Source organism: Protopterus annectens, chromosome 2.part1, assembly GCF_019279795.1.
Source record: "Protopterus annectens isolate FY-2018-M chromosome 2.part1, PAN1.0, whole genome shotgun sequence".
Lineage (NCBI taxonomy): Eukaryota > Metazoa > Chordata > Ceratodontiformes > Protopteridae > Protopterus > Protopterus annectens.
Genome location: NC_056729.1, coordinates 1727090939 through 1727112881, shown reverse-complemented (window position 1 = coordinate 1727112881; position 21943 = coordinate 1727090939). Strand labels below are relative to the sequence as shown.

General features: G+C 38.1%; 1 protein-coding gene across 1 annotated transcript in view; it reads right to left on the bottom strand.

Annotated features, from left to right (window-relative positions):
• The window catches only part of KIF17 (kinesin family member 17), a 1182720-nt gene that overhangs the window by 61109 nt on the left and 1099668 nt on the right, over positions 1–21943 (bottom strand). The window contains exon 12 of the mRNA XM_044063178.1: positions 20193–20263. Coding sequence (XP_043919113.1) covers positions 20193–20263 — 71 coding nt within the window. The remainder of the gene's footprint in view (positions 1–20192; positions 20264–21943) is intronic.

Below are 21943 nucleotides of genomic sequence, written 5' to 3'. Positions count from 1 at the left end.
TTTTTTGCATATACCACATTTTAACTTTTCCATATAATACAACTTTGAGGGTGTCCCATAGAATTGTATCCGATACTTCTCCATTGTTAATTGTTTCTAAAAACTGATTAATTTCTGATAACATCCATTCTTGATAGCCTTTTATTTTCGTAATATAAGCTGGTATTCTTTGGCAATGTATTAAGGGTTCAGTTTGAAAAGTTATACTAAAAGTAATGGCATTATGATCAGAAAGGGGACAAGATATTAATAATACATTATCTATTTTTGATTGTACAGAATTTGACACTGAGACTTTATCTATATTAGTGTCCCAAACCTATATGAATAGTGAGAAAACTTTAGGGAAGAGGGAAGTTTTATATGGTATATGTCTTTTAAATTTCTTGTATTGATATAATTATGTAGGTAATTTGCTACAGGGGAGGTCTTGAAGGTTTTAAAACTCGTAGTTTCATCAGATGAAAGAATACAATTAAAATCCCATGCGACTATCATTTCTCCTCTAGAATGTAAAGTTATAATGTCTAAGTATTTGTTTACTGACTTTGTACCAATTCCAGGGTTCCAGTAAGAGTTTATGAGTGTATAGTATTTCCTTTCAAGCTTAATTACTACTAAAGTTAACATACCCTCTTTGTCTATATATGAGTTTGCAATTTCAGGAAGCCTTAGACTTTTTTCCAAAGAATTAGTGCACCTCTTCTTTTATAATTAAATTGTGAACTAGTCAATATTTTATAGTCTTTTAGTGCTAGCTTATTTAAGTCTTGGGATATTAAATGTGTCTCCTGAAGAAATACTATATCAGCCTTATGTAAAGAAAGGTATTTATTAATGCTTGCTCTTTTAATATGGTTATTTAGCCCATTAACATTCAATGATAGACAATTATACGTTAAGACCATTTAAAATGTATAATAGTTCAAAATAGCTATAATGATTTCCTAGGGGATTAACCTTGTAGGTTATAACAAAATTTGTTATGGACTGAGTTTTTGTAACAACTAAAGAAGGTAAAATAGTATTTACAATAACATCCTTCTTCATGGAACCTAGTGTTCCTGGCTTAAAAATGTGTTACATACAAGCCACAGGTCTGCCAACACATATTCAATAACATTGGGTCACTGCAACTGCATGCTTCATTAATAACCAAAAAGAAGTTAGAGTTATATATTGTAGAGTCTATATGAACTAATATTTTGATTAAGGTTAAATGTAAGTAATATATAATACCTTACTATTCTTACAATCAGTCATTCAGAGAATGGTAACAACAAATTTTTAAATTTGTGTGGGCATAAACTATCTATTAAATAAAGTATTTATTCTATTATAACCTTCATTTCCCCTCCCCAAAAAACAGAAGTTTGTTTGAATAAACTAGGTCATATAAAATTTAAGAAAAAAGAAAATTTCAGTACATTACTACAAATGTTATATTTCATGGGGAAACAGTATAAAAAAAAGAAAAGGAGTATGCAATAGTACATATATTTTTTGACCTTCATCCACAATATTTTAACATTTAATATTTGGTTAATCTCTATATTTTCTCATAATGTGTCTTGCAAGGTACTAACAAGACTTAGAGAAAAAAAACCTCATCAGATCATAAAGTTAACAAGTTATGGCAACAGTATAACACAGTATCCCTTAAAATTATTACAAAAACTAAGGGTGAAATACTTTAGCATTGACATTTTAACCAATACTTCTTTAGTATGTAATGCATTTGTGCACCATCTCTGCACATAACCAATGTTCAAAAAAATGTATTGTATTAAGTGGCTGTACTGCTTTTTTATTATATTTTTATTGGTACTCTTCCGTTATCAGGACAACACCCTCAATGAGCTGATGGAATATCTTGTATTACTTTTTCAAGGTGTGTGTTTGTAAGAGGGACAGTACCTTAACTTAGTAACATCCAATTAAGTCATGACATTTTCAAAATGTTATGACACTTTATTTCTTGTAGGTAGTACATCTCTTTCTACAGCTGTTTGGCACTGCTGATGAATACTTTGAGTAGATTAGGTAGTCCATTGCTTATGAATTATTGTGAGCAAGACCCCTTGATTCTAGTACAAGATTTAGTGGCAGTTCTGTTGCACAAAAAGGGGAACTTCACAACTCGTTTTTATTTTAGTCATTGCTGGAGCCTTCCTGTGTCCTGAAAGAGTGCTCTTCAAACTATCTGGAGATATACAGAGCTGAGTATATTTTTCTGGCACTTCAGAGTTGTGTACTGGTAATTGTCGTTTGACTAATTTTATATCATTGCTGGCTGACTTCAGAGTTGTGCACTGTTATTTTTGCTTCACTGTATAGTTTTTCAGATCTCTGCTGAAGGTGTCCCCCCTCCATTTCTCTGTATCTTAAGTTGGTATAACTGGTTTTACATCCTGTGTGTTATCTGACCATCTCAAGGATTGCTTGCATAAAGTTAGACCCTCTTAGTAAAAAAAGTCTGCATACCATTGCTGGAGCCTTCCTGTGTCCTGAAAGAGTGCTCTTCAAACTATCTGGAGATATACATTCCAAAGACATGCATCTGGAGCATTTCTCCCCGGGCCTCTGCTGAAAACAGGCTCTATGGAACCTAGTCGAACATTCCCGGTCAACAAATGTTAAATAAATAAATAAAATAAATAGCTGAGTATATTTTTCTGGCACTTCAGAGTTGTGTACTGGTAATTGTTGTTTGACTAATTTTATATCATTGCTGGCTGACTTCAGAGTTGTGCACTGTTATTTTTGCTTCACTGTATAGTTTTTCAGATCTCTGCTGAAGGTGTTGATTTTTCCATACCCACCCTCCCTATTCCTGTGTTGTTGTTTAAATTTGGAGGTTTTTGCAGTTGCCCGCCCCCACTGTAGATTTGATCTGGAACACTCCCCCCAGTCCCATCTCTTTACCTCATTCTACCTAATAGACTCCTTCTACATTGTTTTTAGTCATTTTTAATTTAATTGCATTTTTAAACTGTTTGGTCTAGCATTGCTACATACTCAAGTGTGCTAGCTTGCACTGCATTTGAATTGTTTTGACTGCTGTTTTAACTACTTTTCTGTATATACAAAAAAAAAAACAAACAAACAAAAAAAATACCTTTCCTGTAACTAGTGTAGTCCAGATTCAGATTTGCTGTATCCAGGACTATCTGTAAGCTTCTGAGCCCCCCAAGCTTTCTGTATTGGAGGGAAGCCTTCTAGCTTATCAGTGGGAGTGGTAAGCACTAGGTAACCTATCTACCACATAAGGAGTGGTTCTGGCCCAGAAATTGTAGTTACTGGCCGTTTGGGCAGTTTTTCCATCTCTCTCAACTTTCTGATTTAAAAGCCCACATTTGCACTTATTTCCCCCCTTTCCTGTAACTAGTTTAGTCCAGATACAGATTCTTACTTTTAGCACTTGAATTTGCTTATTCGTGATCAGCACTTGCTCAGAACTTGTAAGCACTAAATAACCTACTAATTACTGCAGCACTCAACCTTCCTCAATACCTAGAGAAAAACAGTTTTGGTACTTACTTTCCTCACTTGCTTGGAGAAAAACAGCTCTTGTACTCACTTTCCTCACTTATCTAGAGGAAAATAGTTTTTTTATTCAGGCAAGTCCAAGGGTCAGCTCCCAGTGTTCTCTCCTGTCTATCTGATTAATCTGGGCATCTTGGGGCAATGTAGAAATTGCCTCATGTACACAGACATCACTCTGCTCCTACCACCCAACACTACAACCTGTGAGAGATGCACTTATCTAGCCAAACTGGAGGTAAAGCTCTCTCCAATCAAGACTGAACTTGACAGTCAAGAGGATAATGTAAACACCTGCACCACACCACACTCATCACATAGTCTCACTAAATCTACATCACCAAAATCCACACATAGAAACACAAAAACATTCATGGAGGCTCTCAATAATAATCTGCTCAAGCAACAGAGACCTCCAAAGCAGAAATGTAAGCAACCTCCACCCCCAAACACAACCCAAATGACACATAGCCCGCAGACTCAGTGTGCCACTCAACCAAAGCCAATAAGGCAAAACAACGTACCCAACACACTAGTCATAGACGACTCTATAGTCAGGCGCACTGATGTCCCACTCACCAGGCTAAACAAGGAGAGGGTTACTGTCAGCTGCCTGTCAGGTGTCAGGATCCACCACATAAGCCACGCACTCAGGTCACTCCACAACAAGTACAAATATGACTCTGTCATTGTCCATGTTGGTGTGAACGACCTGAGACGTACCTCCCTGGACTACATGAAAAGAGACATGGAAGAGCTCTCCAATCTTGTAGCCCAGGCAGGTATGACCCTAGCCCTGAGTATCATTCTGCCATCACCCAGAATGATGCTGCAGTACAAGGACAAAATGATTGACTTCAACAATTGGCTAAGCTTCTGGTGCCATTCTAAAGGAATCCAGTATCTGTCTGCCTGGGATGACATGGTTGACAGACTACGATGCTTTGCCAGAGATGGCCTGCACCTGTCACCTCTGGGATTATACTGGCTAAGGTTCTTGCTGCTCCTATAGTGCCACCATAACAGGAACAGGCAAGCAAAAACTGAGGGTGATGCTACTCAATGCTAGAGGTCTAAATCTCAAAATGCACTCACTCAAGGCACTCCTTAAAATGGAGAACATCGATATCTGTGCAGTGACTGAGACCTGGTTCAAGGCACCAGAGAGCACCCCTGCACTACCAGGCTATAACTCATACCACACTTTTCGGCCATGTAACCTGGACTGGAACACCAAAGGCGGAGGTGTGTCCAAATTCATTAAGGATATCCACACCTCCAGGCTAGTTGCTCAGCATAATGCAGCTGAGGTTATCCAAGTGCAACTAACTCTGGGCAAAACTGCAATCCAAATTGTAGCTTGCTACAGATCACCCACCATGCCCCAGGATTCCCACTCCTCTTTTCTTGATGTACTGAAAATTATTAGGGTTCAACCAAACACCGTAATAATGGGCGATTTCAACTACCCCACCATTAACTGGGAAAACTACTCATGTACCAACTCCTTTGCTCAACGCTTTCTGGAATTCATAAACTCCAATGCCCTGGATCAACTTATCCACACCCCCACCAGGGGCAACAATATCCTAGATCTAGTCATTACCAATATGAGTGACCGGTGTTCCACACCTGAAGTCAACGCCTCATTGGTCCGATCCGACCATAAGCTAATTACCCTAGATATCCACATCCTGCCTCCACCCCCCATTAAGGAAACTATGGTAAAAAATTTCTCCAAAGCCAACTTCATGCTTCTTAAGACAGAAGTGGTGAACTTCATGACACCCATGCAGATGGACAATACAGTTATGACTACTGAATCCTACACAATTGCACTTTATAAGCACTTACATAAGTGTATGGATCGTGCTATCCCAAACAGAACCAAGACACTATCCTCCAAAAAAAGGAAGCTAATCTGGTGGTCCCTGCCATAAACAAACTGTACAACAGAAGGAAGAAACTCTTGCAAAAGAGAGTAAAATCCCATGAGTGGAGGAGCTCCCTGGTCAGCCTCAGTAAGAAGCTGCAATCCCTGATAAGATCCTCCAAAACTAGTTACGAAAACAAAATCGCCACTGATTCTAAAGACAACCACAAAACATTCTATAACTATGTCAAGAATCTCAATGGCAACACTCAGATCTGCTCGGAGTTACAGCACAATGGCACTAGATATACAGACCCAACTGATATTGCCAACATCCTGGCAGCTAGGTTCAGCACTAACTTTACCCCCCTCTCACCCCCTAAAGAGCCCATCTCTATACCGGAAGAATGCAAAGTTCCTGTAATCATGGCTGCACAGGTAAAAACCACACTCTCCAAAGCCAAGAACACAGCATCCATGGGACCAGACAACATCCCAGGCTGCGTTCTATACAAACTACAGAACAAACTGGCACCCCACCTAAGTACCATGTTCAATCATAGCCTCACCTCAGGCTTTGTGCAAGCTGAATGGCACACAGCAACGGTTATCCCACTCCACAAGGAGGGAGCCACCACAGACCCCGGGAACTATCACCCCATTAGCCTGACGAGCCTGGTCTGCAAGGCCATGGAACGTATCATCATGGAACTTATAAACAAAGACATTGGTAATCTCCAAACTCTGGATCCCACCCAGTTTGGGTTTGTAAAAGGCAGATCATGTCTCCTAAATCTGACAGACTTCTTTGAAGCAGTCACCAAAGCCGTAGACAAGGGTAAGGTGGTTCACACAGCCTATCTAGATCTTGCCAAGGCCTTCAACACCATCCCCCACTCTGGAATTATAGATAAACTCACTAAACTAGGTATAAATCCCTATGTCAAAAGATGGGTTGCCAACTGGCTCACTGACAGAACCCACACTGTGAAAGTAGCAGACTCCAAATCTGACTTCAGACCAGTGACAAGTGGAGTACCACAGGGTGCAGTCCTGTGTCCTCTCCTGTTTGGTATCTACTTCTCTGAAGTACAGGCTAACACAGAAGGTCTTTGGCTAATGAAGTTTGCAGATGACTGCAAACTAAGAGACATAATTGAAACTCCTAACGATGTGGACATCCTACAAAAGGGCCTCACTGAGACAGATGCCTGGTGTCAAAGCCATGGTCTCAAGCTCAATGCTAAAAAGTGCATTGTCATCCCCTTTGGTAAAAACTCTGTACCCATGTACTCTGAGACCTTGGGTCACAGGTGGACACAGTAGTCAGGTAATCCTTCTACATGGCACACCTCATCACAAAATGTTCTCATCCAGAAAAAAAGACATTTATCTGACTGAATAGATGAGAAAAACATAGCACGTAAAGTCAAATTTCTACCAAAAAGTCTCAAATCTTTTAAGACATCAGGTAAGGACAACTTTCTTAGCCGGTATAAAGTTCAAGTCTTTATTTAGTAGTGACATCTGGGCTTCGGTTAAAACATGTTATAAAATATTGAAAATCAAACCTGTTTGAACCTCTTTCTATTTTGGCTCTGTCCTTCTGCGCTCACTGATCTCCGTGGTTTTTGATTCTTTGAGCATCCTCTGATGGGAAGAGGATTCTCTAGTAAAAAATGGCTCATATTATTTAAAGGTTGAGCATCATCAGCTAATTCCTTTGCTCTTTAGGTTTTACAACTAAACCTTCCCAGGCATTTGTTAACATCGCAGATGGTTTACTGGTGGAATTCTGCTCAAAAACTGTTCTCTTTGTGCCCTCATTATCAGCTGTTGGTTCAGCTGTTGTAATGTTCACTTGTGTACTCGCCAACGCGGAAGTGGAAGGCGTTTGACTAAACGGCTCTGTTAGATCCCGCCTGAATCTATGGGTTATTTCACTACAGTTGATTTTACTAATATATAAGTTTAAGAGAATAATGCTACTGCTTTTTTAAAAAAAGTTAATTGCCCTTTATTGATTCCAGTATTAAACTGTGCAAGGTTTATTCACTTGTCTGATGAAGGAGTTGGATCCCTGAAAGTGCTTACTACCTCAATAAACTACGTTGCTGTGGTACAGCTGGTGCTTCTTGTTTGTTTGATACTATAGAATTTTTACACCGGCTGTTTTATTAGTTGGAGAGAATTACTGCTTTGTGTGCTTATCTTTATTTTATCTCCAACTTCACATGGCTGATGGAAGCATGGGAACTTTAAAATTGGAATTGGCTTTTAATCCTACTAAGAATGGAAGCAAGGACCTTAACAAATGTTCTTTTGAACGCTTTAATTACTTACTGACTGTTACCGATAATCCACTGCTGAATGTGGGTCTGCAAACATCTGATACTGCTGTAAGTAATGATTTGGAACTTTATGACGGCTTTCTTACTAAATTTAAAGACCTGGAAAATAAACTGTAGAAGTTTAAGCACCTCCAATGGCAATGGTTTCATTTCGAGGCTTCACTTAAACACAACCTTGTATCGACAGGTCTAAGAGTTTTAACAATGCCTACGTATGGACAGATTTACCCAGAATTGCTTAGGCAGTGGCAAATCATTAATTTGCCTGGTGTTAAAGCCATGGCCTCATGCTCAATGCCAAAAAATGCATTGTCATCCCTTTTGATAAAAACTCAGTACCCATGAACTACCACATAGCCGGTAGTCTACTTAAAACTGAAAGTGCGATAACAGATCTTGGAACACAGGTGGACAGTAGTCTCTCCTTTGATAATCACATCACCACAGTAGTCAGGAAATCCTTCTACATGGCACACCTCATCACAGAAGGATTCTCATCCAGGAAAAAAAAAGGTAATTGTTCCCCTCTACTCTCATTAGACCCATAATAGAGTACAATGCCCCGTTTGGTATGTACCTCACAAGACATCTACAACAACTGGAAAAGCCACAAAAATACCTCACAAAGACGATTACCGACCTCAAACAGATGCCCTATGCAGACCGTCTCAAAAAAAGCAGCTTTACTCCGTTGCATATCGCCTACTCAGAGGCGATCTCTGCCTAACACACAAAGCTATGTCTAACCCAGAGCTTTTAGACATGCTCCACTTAAAGAAATCCCAATCCCTAAGAGCTACATGGTCTAGGGACCTAAACCTTGTCACCACAATAAACAGAACATGCTGGAGGGATAGATTTCTGTCCCAGAGACTTCCCATACTCTGGAACAAACTACCTATCTATATCAAACAAAGCTCCTCATTAGCGCTCTTCAAGAAAAATCTTGATGATTGGATGGGAGATAGGAAATTCACCCTGGGGATCACTTCTGTGGCTCTGCTCGACAGTGGCACAGGAAAATAATTTTCTTGGGTGGCGAAGGCCAGGGTACCTTTGGCTAGGCCCCAGGGCCAATAGCCTAGTACCTACCTATGAACTTATGGAGTGCAGCGCAAGATATCTACATCTCCTTATTGATTATTTCTGGCCGCAGGAGGAAGAACTGGCCAGAGACATTAATATCCTACATAAGCAGATATATGATCACTATCCCCCAGAGTTGCTTGTCGTCAAGATGGAGACGCTGCACGAAAATATACAGGGGTATGAAAAGAGATCGCTTGGTACCAAAACACGTAAGTTGAATAGAGATTACAATGACTTTCAAGCAGGGAATGTGTTTTCCTGGGTGAGAGAATGGCCCATCATGAATAATGTACAGCATACCTCCACAGCTGAACCTATTACAGTTATTGGCTTAGAGAGGCGGGATCAAACAGAGCCGTTGAGTCAAACGCCTTCCACTTCCGCGTTGGCGAGTGTACAAGTGAACGTTACAACAACTGAACTGACAGCTGATAATGAGGGCACGAAGAGAACATTTTTTTGAGCAGAATTCCACCAGTAAACCATCTGCGATGTTAACAAATGCCTGGGAAGGTTTAGTTGTAAAACCTAAAGTGCAAAAGAATCAGCGTTTGCTTGCTAATACCCAGAGGAGTGCTGATGATGCTCAATCTTTAAATAATATGAGCCATTTTTTACTAGAAAATCCTCTTCCCATCAGAGGACTCTCAAAGAATCGAAAACCATGGAGACCATTGAGTGCAGAAGGACAGAGCCGAAATGGAAAGAAGTTTAAACAGGTTTGATTTTCAATATTTCCTCGCATGTTTTAACTGAGGCCCAGATGTCACTACTAAATACAGGCTTGAACTTTATACCAGCTAAGAAAGCTGTCCTTACTGATGTCTTAAAAGATTTGAGACTTTTTGGAAGAATTTGACTTTACATGCTATGTTTTCCTCATCTATTCAGTCAGATAAATGCCTTTTTAAGAAGCCCAGTGTTTATGTTCCCCAAAACAATGCTACTATTGATACTTTTACTGAAGTTTGTGACAGACAGATAAGAGAAGTGTTGGTCTCTGATATTGGTTCTAAACATTTTTTTAATTTATCTAATGTTGAATACACTGCCTTAAATGATCTGAAAGCTCTAGGTTTGATAGAGATTCAACCTGCTGATAAGGGAGGGGGGATCATGGTTCTTGATAAAGTGAGCAGTCCTCTTATGAAACCCTGTGCACCTGAGTACCTGCCTTATCCACTCTAAAGACGCCCTGTGGAATACAAGTTAAGGAACAGAGTCCTGAATAGGATTGTTTGTCCACCCACTAAGACTTCCTAACTTGAGCAGTCCTCTTATGAAACCCTCTGCACCTGAGTTCCTGCCTTATCCACTCTAAAGAAGCCCTGTGGAATATAAGTTAAGGAACAGAGTCCTGAATAGGATTATTTGTCCACCCACTAAGACTTTCTACCTTGAGCAGTCCTCTTCTGAAAGTATGCCCTGCTAATGTATTTTAAACTTACATCACTCCAGGCTATTTGACTTCCTTCCCAAGTTATCCAGCAGCCTACCCCCCTCCTTTTGCAGTTAAATTACCCACTCTTACCCTCCCTCTTTGTCTTTGACCTTAGGATAACTCTCTCCTCTACCACACCATATCTCAATAGTCTGCTCTCTGCTTGCTCTGTCTCTTGTTATTTCTTAGTTTGCCCACTAGGTGGCACCCTATTCACTAGTAAACTATATATCCCTTATTATCTCACTTGAGTTTTGATTTTCCTGATACCTTTCTATCTCCTTACTATACTCAACCTCACTACCTCTCTAAGCCCCCAAACAATTAATTTACCTCTCCCAATCTACCTGTTTTCCTCTCTATACTTCATCCCATAGTCCACTCTTACCTGCACTGTACCCAGTGCTTCTTCACTTCTCACTGATTGTTTTCTGCACCCTGGCCCTCTCTCTTGCTCTTCCCGCTCCGTTCGCCCTGCGGGCTCACTCCGCTCCCCTACCCTACCCCCAAATCCCACCCACCCCCAGTACCCCTAATCTTATACTTGCTTAGCCACACCCCCAATTTTCTCACATCCTATCTAATTTCCTGCCTCGTTCACACTTACAAACTCTCCACACCTATCTGACTGCCACACCCCATTCCCTACCTTCCTAATACTAATTTTCAACCTTGTCAAGCTCACCAATCTCAACATGCCCTTGCCTTTTAAACTACTTTATCTACTCCTGCTACTTAACATCCTTCTTTTATACTATACCCTTACTTCCTATGAGTACTACACCCTCAGCAGATCTCCTAGCTTAGCTAAACACACTAGCTCTGTCCTTCCCCTACCTGAACAAACCTATATTAACCTCCTCTCATCCTGCCCTTACCTACCCCCACACTATCACAGAGTACTCCATAACAAGTATCACACAGCTAGAAAGTTCTACCTAATACCCTCTAAAAACCCAAAAATATTTCCTCTCCCTCAAACACTCTTACTGTTACACGGGGACATTCACCCCAACCCTGGCCCAAATAATTCCCTCCTCCACACCCTCTCAAACCAAACTACTAACAATTTGAGTTCACCTTTCTCTTCTAACTCCCTTTCAATAGCACACCTAAATATTTGTAGCATTAACAATAAAATTACACAACTCCATGCTTTAATTGACCTCTACTCATTTGATATTCTCTGTCTTACTGAAACCTGGCTCAAACCAGGTACCAAAGACAACGAAATTACTCCCCCTGGCTATAGCATTTTAAGGCAGGATCGTCTAAACAAAAAGGGTGGTGGAGTTGCTTTACTCTATAAATCTGAACTACAGGTGTCCTCTATTAACTCCCTACCTCCCCCCTGCCAATGCTGAAATACTCTGCAGCAAATTCCAAGTAAATAAAAGAAAAGCCATATATATAATATCTTCCTATATCCCTCCTGGCAACAACTTGGATACCCTTGAAAAAATTCTCAGCTGGCTCTCCTGTAGCTTTCCTCAGGAAACCATACTCTTAGGAGACTTCAGTATTGATTGGAACTCCTGCATATCACCCAAACCCACCTATCACCTCAACCTCTTTAATTTTCAACAAACAATAAACTCCCCAACTAGGATTCACAAATCTACCAATAAACAAACCATCTTAGACTGGATATTGGTCAACAATAATCCCCTCTCTTATAAAACTGGTATACTCCCTGACAACATCAGCGACCACCTTCTCACCTATATCACTAAACAAACAAATAGCAATCTCAATCAGGCCAGCTATTGTACTATATGTAAAAAAAAATGTAACCTTCCTATTTTCCTCAATGAACTCAAACAATGTAACTGGTCAGCTCTAAAACACCTTCCACTGGAGGAAGCAGTGGCCCATTTCAACAACACATTCCTCCAAATTCTTGAGCATCATGCCTCCTCACGCTTAATTAGAACAGGATCCAAAGCTGCCCCTTGGCTTTCTAAAGAAACCAAGCAAACAATGCTATTAAGGAATAAACTATGGACAAAATGGAGAACTACTAAAAACCCAACTGACCATCAAAACTTCAAACACCTTAGAAATACCACAAAAAAACTTACCCATCTTGATAAAAAGAATTATTACCTTCAATATCAAGAAAATCAAAATCATAACCCCAAAAAATTCTGGTCAGGAATAAATAAACTGCTCCATCCAGGAAATACCAAAACACCTACTCCAGCTAACTTAGCACAGACCCCACCCAACTTAATAGCCAATACATTCAACAACTTCTTCACTGAAACAGTCACCTCTCTTGCAAAGAACATGACTCCCCACACTTCCCTTAAAAACACCTCCCCTCAAAATAATACCCCACTCTAACATTCAGTACAGTCTCCACAACCTATATACAAAAGTTACTCTCAAAACTTAAATCTTGCACTCCTTCAGCTGACCAACTACCAGCTGAATATCTGCAGCTAGCATCAGCAGAACTAGCATACCCAGTCTCCATTTTAATTAACAGAACACTAACCAAATCTACTATCCATTCCCTCTGGAAAGTCTCCCATATCATTCCTCTGCATAAAGGAGGAAACTCTGATGAACTTTCTAATTTCCGTCCTATAGCCTTATTATCACCACTATCTAAAATCATGGAGCGTTGTATACACCAACAACTTTTACATCATCTTTTACATAATAGCCTACTTTCAGACTCCTAACATGGCTTTAGACCTTTCCATAGCACTTCCACTGCTCTTCCCTCCTTCACAGACACTATCAACAAAAATCGCAATAACAACCTATACTCTTCTGCTTTGTTTCTTGACCTCTCTAAAGCCTTTGATATGGTCAACCATCGACTTTTGCTAGACACTTTGAAATCTCTCTCACTTGAACCTTCGGCATTGCACTGGTTTGACTCTTATCTGAAAGATAGACAGCAAGCAGTCCTTTGGGACAGCCATCTCTCCTCTCAGCTCCCGATCACTATTGGTGTCCCACAAGGATCTATCTTAGGACCCCTTCTCTTCTCCATATTTATAAACAACTTGTCTATTTCACCCCCAACACCCTCATGTATTCAATATGCAGACGATTCAACTCTCATCTGTTCTGCTGTATCTCCAGCTGAACTTCATTCTTCCACCCAAAAAGTCTTTACAGCAGCAGAAAAATGGTTCCAAGATATCTGTCTCCTCCTTAATCCCAAAAAAACTAAATTATTACTTTTCTCTCCAACCCTTAAATCTGCCCCTCTTTCCTTTTCTATTGTGTCTGACAATGGCACTATCATTACACCTGATAGTTCCGCTAAACTACTAGGTGTTACAATAGATAATCAACTAAACTTTGATTATCACATTAACCTAACTATCAAAACTGTTAATAAAAAGATAGGTGCCCTCTATAGACTTAAACCCTTTCTAACAGCAACCACCAGGGTGTCTTTAGCCCAAACTCATCTTATCTCTGCATTATTATATGCCTCCCCATCTTTTATAAACCTTTCAAAATCTAACCTTCAGAAACTTGCCACAGCCTACCACAGCATTGCCAGGTTTGCCACAGGTTCCCTATTTCTCACACATCATTGTGTTAATCTCAAAAATCTTGACTGGCTTGAACTTCAAAATCTCATTCTCCTACATCAATTAGTTATTACCTATAAAATTCTCCATTACCCTTCTAATACACCCATACTAAATAACCTTGTTGTCCCTTACAGGAATCTTACTTCCCTTCGCTCTGCTAACAAATTATTAGTGGCCACCCTCAAAACACACAATAAAGCTGGGGTCTCCTTGTTTACAAATACCACTGGCTCATACTGGAATAAACTTCCCATAGAACTGACCACTCTAGGCTCATCACAACTTTTCAAAAAACAACTAAGAAACTATTTTAAAACTCACACTGGCTATGCCCTTGCTCAAATCTTGACTGACCTCAGCATCCATCTCTCTTTTCAGCTCTTTCCATTACTCTTCCACATGTCCCTGTCACTAGTATTACCCCTCCTGTGTAGCTCACCCACCATCCACATGGATATTACTTTTCCTATAAATTCTACTTCTCTTTATATTACTGCAACCTATCATCTCACCTTGTATCTAAATCACCCAGCTGATGAAATCTGTTTCTTAAAACTAGTGCCCTGACACAAAATGTTTATCAAAATTGTTAATACTGTAAATAGTTGAATAGAGTTTTGTGTGAGTTACTGCTTTATTTCTTCTTTAATTACTTTTGCAAAGATTTTGAAATAGAAATCCTCACTCTATGTTTAGTTTTGATATATTACTTTTGCACTGTTACTATGCTACTTGGGAATAGTTCTCTACATGCTTATAATTTGTATCTTATTCTGCTATTTTTACTTTATTTTTATTATTATTATTTACTAGTATATAGTGGAGCTTTTCTCCACGGGCCTCTGCTGAAAATGGACATGTATCCAGTCAGACTAGCCTGGTCAACAAATGTAAAATAAATAAATAAATTAATTAAACAAATGTATGTTATATTGAATGACACAAGAATGTACCAATGTATAGCACTGACTGTGGCTGAGGTATCATAGATAAAATATCCTTTCTGATTTTTGATTTATTGATTACTGGCATGATAAATGAGCCACTTTTTGAATACTTTTCAGTTAACCATCCTGTTATTCCTATGGTATATGGTTTACCTAGGGTACATAAGTGTCTCTGTACCCCATCAATGCGCCCGATAGTGTCCAGCAGAGGATGGGCCACCGAACCTCTGTCCATATATGTCGAAAATAATTTACACCCTGTACTTGATGGCTGTGACAGTATTCTCAAAAATACTAAAACTTGTTTAGAGACACTCACTTTGAAATGGGCTTCTGTATATACTGATTGTTTTTTGTAACCCTAGATATAGAATCATTGTTCACAGTTATTCCGAACCAATGGGGCATAGACAATGTGAGAGAAGTGTTGAATAATGCAGGAATTATATCCAATGAATGTGATTTGATTTGTACTTTATAGGATATTATTCTGACAAATAACATCTTTATTTTTGGTAGCGATTACTACATCCAGAAGGTTGGTGTGGCTATGGGCACAGCCTGTGCCAATAGCTATGCCAACCTCTCATTAGTACACTGGGAACGTTCCCTTGTTCTATCCAATGAACTATACAGTGAACACATAGTTTGGTATACTAGGTTTGTGGACGATATTATTTTGTTGTGGCAAGGCACTGAAGTTGAGTTGAATGAATTTATTGGTTATTTAAATGGGACCACAGACTTCCTTAGATTTACGTTCAATTATTCTACACATGAAATTGATTTTTTGGATGCGAGGGTGAATAAAGACCACCTGAATAATGTTAAGACTAGTCTTTATAGGAAGCCAGTTAGAATAAAAAATAACTTCCTGCACAACACAAGTATGCACCCAAACTATACCAAACGTAATGTAATAAAAGGGCAAGTATTTAGAGTAATGGGGCTCTTTAATGACGATGCAGAGTTACATGTAGCACTTCAGAAATTAAAATCAGACTTTTTGGAGAGAGGCTATGATGGCCAGATGATTGATAGACAGATAAAAGAAGCATGGAAGACTAGGGGTGACCGCTGCAAACCATATTTCAGAGACAGAGTTGTCTCGAATTCTACCAATGGTGCACAAGCCAGTAATGCAAGTTTACCCAGTAATGTAGCTGATAACAAACTAAGGATGCCTTTGACCTTTGCCAGTAATATTAGCACTGTTTGTGATGCCATTAACAGGAACTGGGGTATTCTTTCTACGGTTGAAGGTCTAAAGGATGTAATTGAAGCTAAACCGAATTTTACTTTTCGTAATAATAGAACTTTAAAAAACTATCTATGCTATAGGTCTGATGCACCTAGTACTTGGTGTAAGTCTGATAGGATAGGCACATATGCTTGCAGAAGTTGCACAGCCTGTACACATGTTCATACAGGCAGGAGTTTTACATATCCACACATGGGCTTTAGTTTTAATAGTGCCCATTATGCTGATTGTAAAACATCAAATGTTTATTTTGCATATTGTGTCATGTTTTTCTTTCTACATCGGTAAAACCAACAGGCATTTTAAGGACAGGATATTGGAACACTACAGAGACATTAGAAATTGTAAAGAGAGTAGTGCCCTTGCTATGCATAACAAAAATGAAGGCTCTAATCACACATTTAAATTTCTAGTTTTAGAAATTTTATTTGATAGTAGAAGAAGGGGGATTTGGTGAATGATAACGAGGCTGCAGAACAGAAATGGATAATGTTATTCAGTGCTGATAAACCCCCTGGCCTGAATAACAAGGTGTTCTTGAAACCATTTTTAAAAGCTCAGCCATTGAAATACTAAATAAGCCATCAGTTATTATTTTATGTCCATTTGAAAGTGTTTTTACACATATATATATATTTTTTTAAGTTAATGCATACAATATGACTTTGCTTTTATAAGTACAGCTTAGAGACATTTGGATGTCTTTATATATATATATATATATATATATATATATATATATATATATATATATATATATATATATATAAGTATATGTACATATGAAATTGTTTCACTGTATTATTATGGTTGATTTTAGTAGATATGAATGTTCTAATGATTTTTGTGACTACAGTATCTTTGTATGTTGATTGTTTCTAATAATCTGATCTGTTTTTTATATGCAGAGTTTTGCACAATTTTTATACACAATATTGTGTGAATCTGTGGGTTGTTTTACTACAGTTGATTTTAATAATATGTTAGTTTAAGAGAATAATGCTACTGTTTTTTTTTAAAGTTAATTGCCCTTTATTGATTCCACTATTAAACTGTGTAAGGTTTATTCACTTATTGTCTGATGAAGGGGTTGGATCTCTGAAAGCGCTTACTACCTCAATAAAATGCATTGCTGTGGTACAGCTGGTGCTTCTTGTTTGTTTTATTATATTTTAAGTGAGTTATTTATATTTACAACGTCCAAGTGGTTTTAAAATATGCTTAAAATATTAATAAAATAAGTGAATGCACTTTTGTATGCTTTTGACACTTTAAAAGAATAATTTTAAGAAATGTTAGATTTTTATTCACTTAATACAGCCTTACTAATGACTCATACGTTTTGTATGATTGGTTGAAACTTTTTAAATTTACTTTTAAAAGGAATTTGACAGGTTAATGTGTGTTATCTGATGATGTCTGACTTGGTTTGTACGAAAACAATTTATCCATTTTGTTGCCGTTAATCACTGTGTTAAATAAAGCCTTTCTTGACTATATTGTGCTGTTTCTATGATTGTGCACCTTTGACTTTATTTGGTTTGGGTTTTTTTGGCACACTTTCCTTGGAACTGTGCTTATCAGCTAATGACTAGTGCCAAAGTCATGGCCTCAAGCTAAATGCAAAAAATGTATCATCATACCATTCAGCAAAAACACGACCCCTACTGATTACCACATCAACGGCAACCCCCTAAGCACACAAGTTGTGGTGAGAGACCTTGGTACTCTGGTTGATAACAACCTCACATTCGACCATCATGTAGCGGCGGTGGTCAGAAAAGACTTTTACTTGGTTCATCTCATAAGTAAAGGGATTGCATCCAGAAAAAAAGAGGATATTACCTCTTTATACTCCTCCCTCATTACAGCAATAATTGAGTATAATTTCCCATTTGGGATGTACTTCTCCAAACATCTGCACCAACTGGAAAGGTCACTGAAATACCTCACAAAGAGAATCCATGGCCTCCAACACCAGTCCTGTGCAGACAGGCTCAAATCACTATCACTGTACTTGGTATCATACAGATTGCTCAGGGGTGATCTATGTCTCACCTACAAGGCAATCTCGGACCTTGCCCTGCTAGAGATGCTCCATATCCGTAAGTCTAACTCCTCATGCACTACCTGCTTAAAAGGCCTGAACCTAATATGTGACATTACAAAACCTGTTGGAGAGATAGGTTTTTCTCCCAGAGTCTGCCCTGTTGTTGGAATAGATTTCCCATACACGTCAAACAGAGCACATCACTGACCCTCTTCAAGCGCAACCTTGATGAGTGGATGGGAAACCACAAATTCGTCCCAGGGCTTCCACCTGTGTCCTTCATTGACAGGGGTGACAGCTGCTGACTTAAGGTTTTTTTCTGGGGATAAACTCTTGGCTAGGCTTGTAAGGACCCCAGGGCCATTAGCCTAGTAACCTCCTATGATTCTATGATCCTATGAAGACTGACAGGGGGAGGCTGGATGGTTGACAGACATGGAGGTAAAAAACATATAAAAACAACATTAACTTGATGGCAGGAGAAACAACACAGCTACTGAGTTCATCCTTTAAGTGTTTTTTAACATTCTACATACATTCCACTCTCCAAATGAGGACAGTCTCCCTCCTGCTCTACAGTTACCCTAGGATGGATACCCCACACAGGAGTGGGAATATTTACAACCACCATCTGGGTGCCATACAGCTACTGCATTCTTAGACTAAAATGCAACCTCGGTGAATAATAAACTGATTTTATTAAAAATCAAATACAAAAAAGTAGCTTTTGAGACGTGTCAGTTATTTTATGAATGTATATAATTATGTGAACAAATCAGTCATGCAGAGAACCATAATGAACGAGGTGTGATGTGTTTGCAAATCAATTCAGGGAACCAATGAATTGCAAAAAGAAGTATTAAAATCTGTTTCTTAAATACAAGACATATGATTTACCATAATATGTAAATACAAGACATATGACTTACCATAATATGTAAATACAAGACATATGACTTACCATAACATGTAAATACAAGACATATGACTTACCATAATATGCAAATACAAGACATATGACTTACCATAACATGCAAATACAAGACACATGACTTACTATAACATGTAAATACAAGACATATGACTTACCATAATATGTAAATACAAGACATACGACTTACCATAATATGTAAATACAAGACATACGACTTACCATAACATGTAAATACAAGACATACGACTTACCATAATATGTAAACACAAGACATACAACTTACCATAATATGTAAACACAAGACATAAGACTTACCATAATATGTAAATACAAGACATATGACTTACCATAATATGTAAATACAAGGCATATGACTTACAATAACATGCAAATACAAGACATAAGACTTACCATAATATGTAAATACAAGACATAGGACTTATCATAATATGTAAATACAAGACATAGGACTTACCATAATATGTAAATACAAGACATAGGACTTACCATAATATGTAAATACAAGACATAGGACTTACTATAATATGTAAATACAAGACATATGACTTACCATAACATGTAAATACAAGACATAGGACTTACCATAACACGTAAATACAAGACATAGGACTTACCATAATATGTAAACACAAGACATAGGACTTACCATAACATGTAAATACAAGACACATGACTTACCATAACATGTAAATACAAGACATAGGACTTACCATAACATTAAATACAAGACATAGGACTTACCATAACATGTAAATACAAGATATAGGACTTACCATAATATGTAAATACAAGACATATGACTTACCATAACATGTAAATACAAGACATACAACTTACCATAATATGTAAATACAAGACATAGGACTTACTATGATATGTTAATACAAGAAATATGACTTACCATAATATGTAAATACAAGACATATGACTTACCATAATATGTAAATACATGACATATGACTTACCATAATATGTAAATACAAGACATATGACTTACCATAATATGTAAATACAAGAAATATGACTTACCATAATATGTAAATACAAGACATATGACTTACCATAACATCTTCCCCAAAATATGACTTACCATAACATCTTCCCCAAAATATGACTTACCATAATATGTTCCCCATTTTCTACAGGTGATGGCTTTCCTCCAAGTTTAGGTAGTGGCTGGGCTCCAACTGCTGTTAGAAAAGATGAAACAGTTATCTTTTTCCATGGATATAAATGGATTACTATTCACTAAAGTTTAAGCTTCTTACTGCCTTTTGGAAAAGCATACATTTCTGCAGCAACATTATTTATTAAAAGGATTTGTTACAAAATGAATGTACTTAGACCTCTTCAAGTTCACCACAACAGGTAATCTTTGAGAGAGTCCTCTGCAGTTGGAAGTAGCTATCAGCTCCTTCCCATGGGCACTCTTTTGGCACATCATTTCAAAGATTTCTGGTGGCTGTTTTTCACGACACACACCACAGCGTCACTGTGTTGTATTACGCAGCTATGCACAGCTTCACAATATTTTTAATTCTTATATTTCCTGGTTAGAATTTATTTCCATTCCGTGCAAAATTAGAAAGTCGCATTTCATATGCTTACAGACACAGAGCCAGTAATCAGGAATTTGTGACCTGTTAAAATCTAAAATATTTTTTTTTTTGTCGAGGGGCAAACATGCCCTCCATATGCACCCTCCAAGTGGGGAAGTTTGCCCCCTTCCTCCTTATGTATATATACAGACTTGGAAAATAACAAAAAAAGTATGACCATTACCTGGATACACTCCAAAAAAAGAATTATTTATTCACAAATTAAGTGCTTTCGTACAGGATAGTACCTGTACTTCTTCAACCAAGACAAGACAATAAGTCTGAAGAAGTACAGGTACTATCCTGTATGAAAGCGCTTACTTTATTTGTAAATAAATAATTCTTTTTGTAGTGTATCCAGGTCGTGTTCATACTTTTGTGTTATTTTCCAAGTTTGTTTTGTGTTTTCATAGTATATATACAGACTAAGACCACACACTGTCATGGAACAGAGAATACCCTGGCTTAAAGGCTATCCAGTCTTGCCATTTACTAATAAAATATTTCTGATCACTGACCTCTGTCCACAATGAATTAAAGTGACCACTAAATTCACAGCCACAAACATGTGACCCCCCCCCCCCCATTATGCCCACTGGAACAGCAGTAAACACTATCTAAATGATACAAAGTAACAAGGATTTAAAATGGTAAACTTATAATTACATGTATGCAGCCCCTGCAGCAAGTGAGGGAACTGAAAAATCTGGGGGGGGGTGATAAGAAAAGTAGTAAGAATACACTGTAAATACCCCTTCTGATGATCACATGATGCAGTGATTGTTCCCCTATCTCTAATATCTCACCTTGTGGAGCTGTCTATAGTGGGCAGTAGTATGGTGGTAGAAGTCAGAAAGACCAAAGGAAAAAGGTAGAGAAAGCTGAATCCTACAACACAGAGGTGCCAAAGCAACAGTTATTTTAGTGAAGAGTTAAACAGCAGTGTGTGTGTGAAGGTATGTAACCAAATGTCTGTGAAAAAGATGTCCACAATGAACACATTCTTGAAACTGCAATGATCTGCAAAGTCTGTCTGGTAGTTTTTAGATAAAACCTGAACTAGCAATACACAAAATTATTAATCTCTCCCTTGGAATCCACCCAAGAAGGAAAGTATAAATCTGGATGGACTGATTAGCAGACAGCACTAAAGCACTTCTGGAAAGAAAATTCTCAATTCATCCGTAGGAACATTTCCTTTTTGTGAAAGACTAAATATGTTTCTTTGCAAATGAGGATCTGAATCTTCAAAATCTGCTTGAGGAACAGATG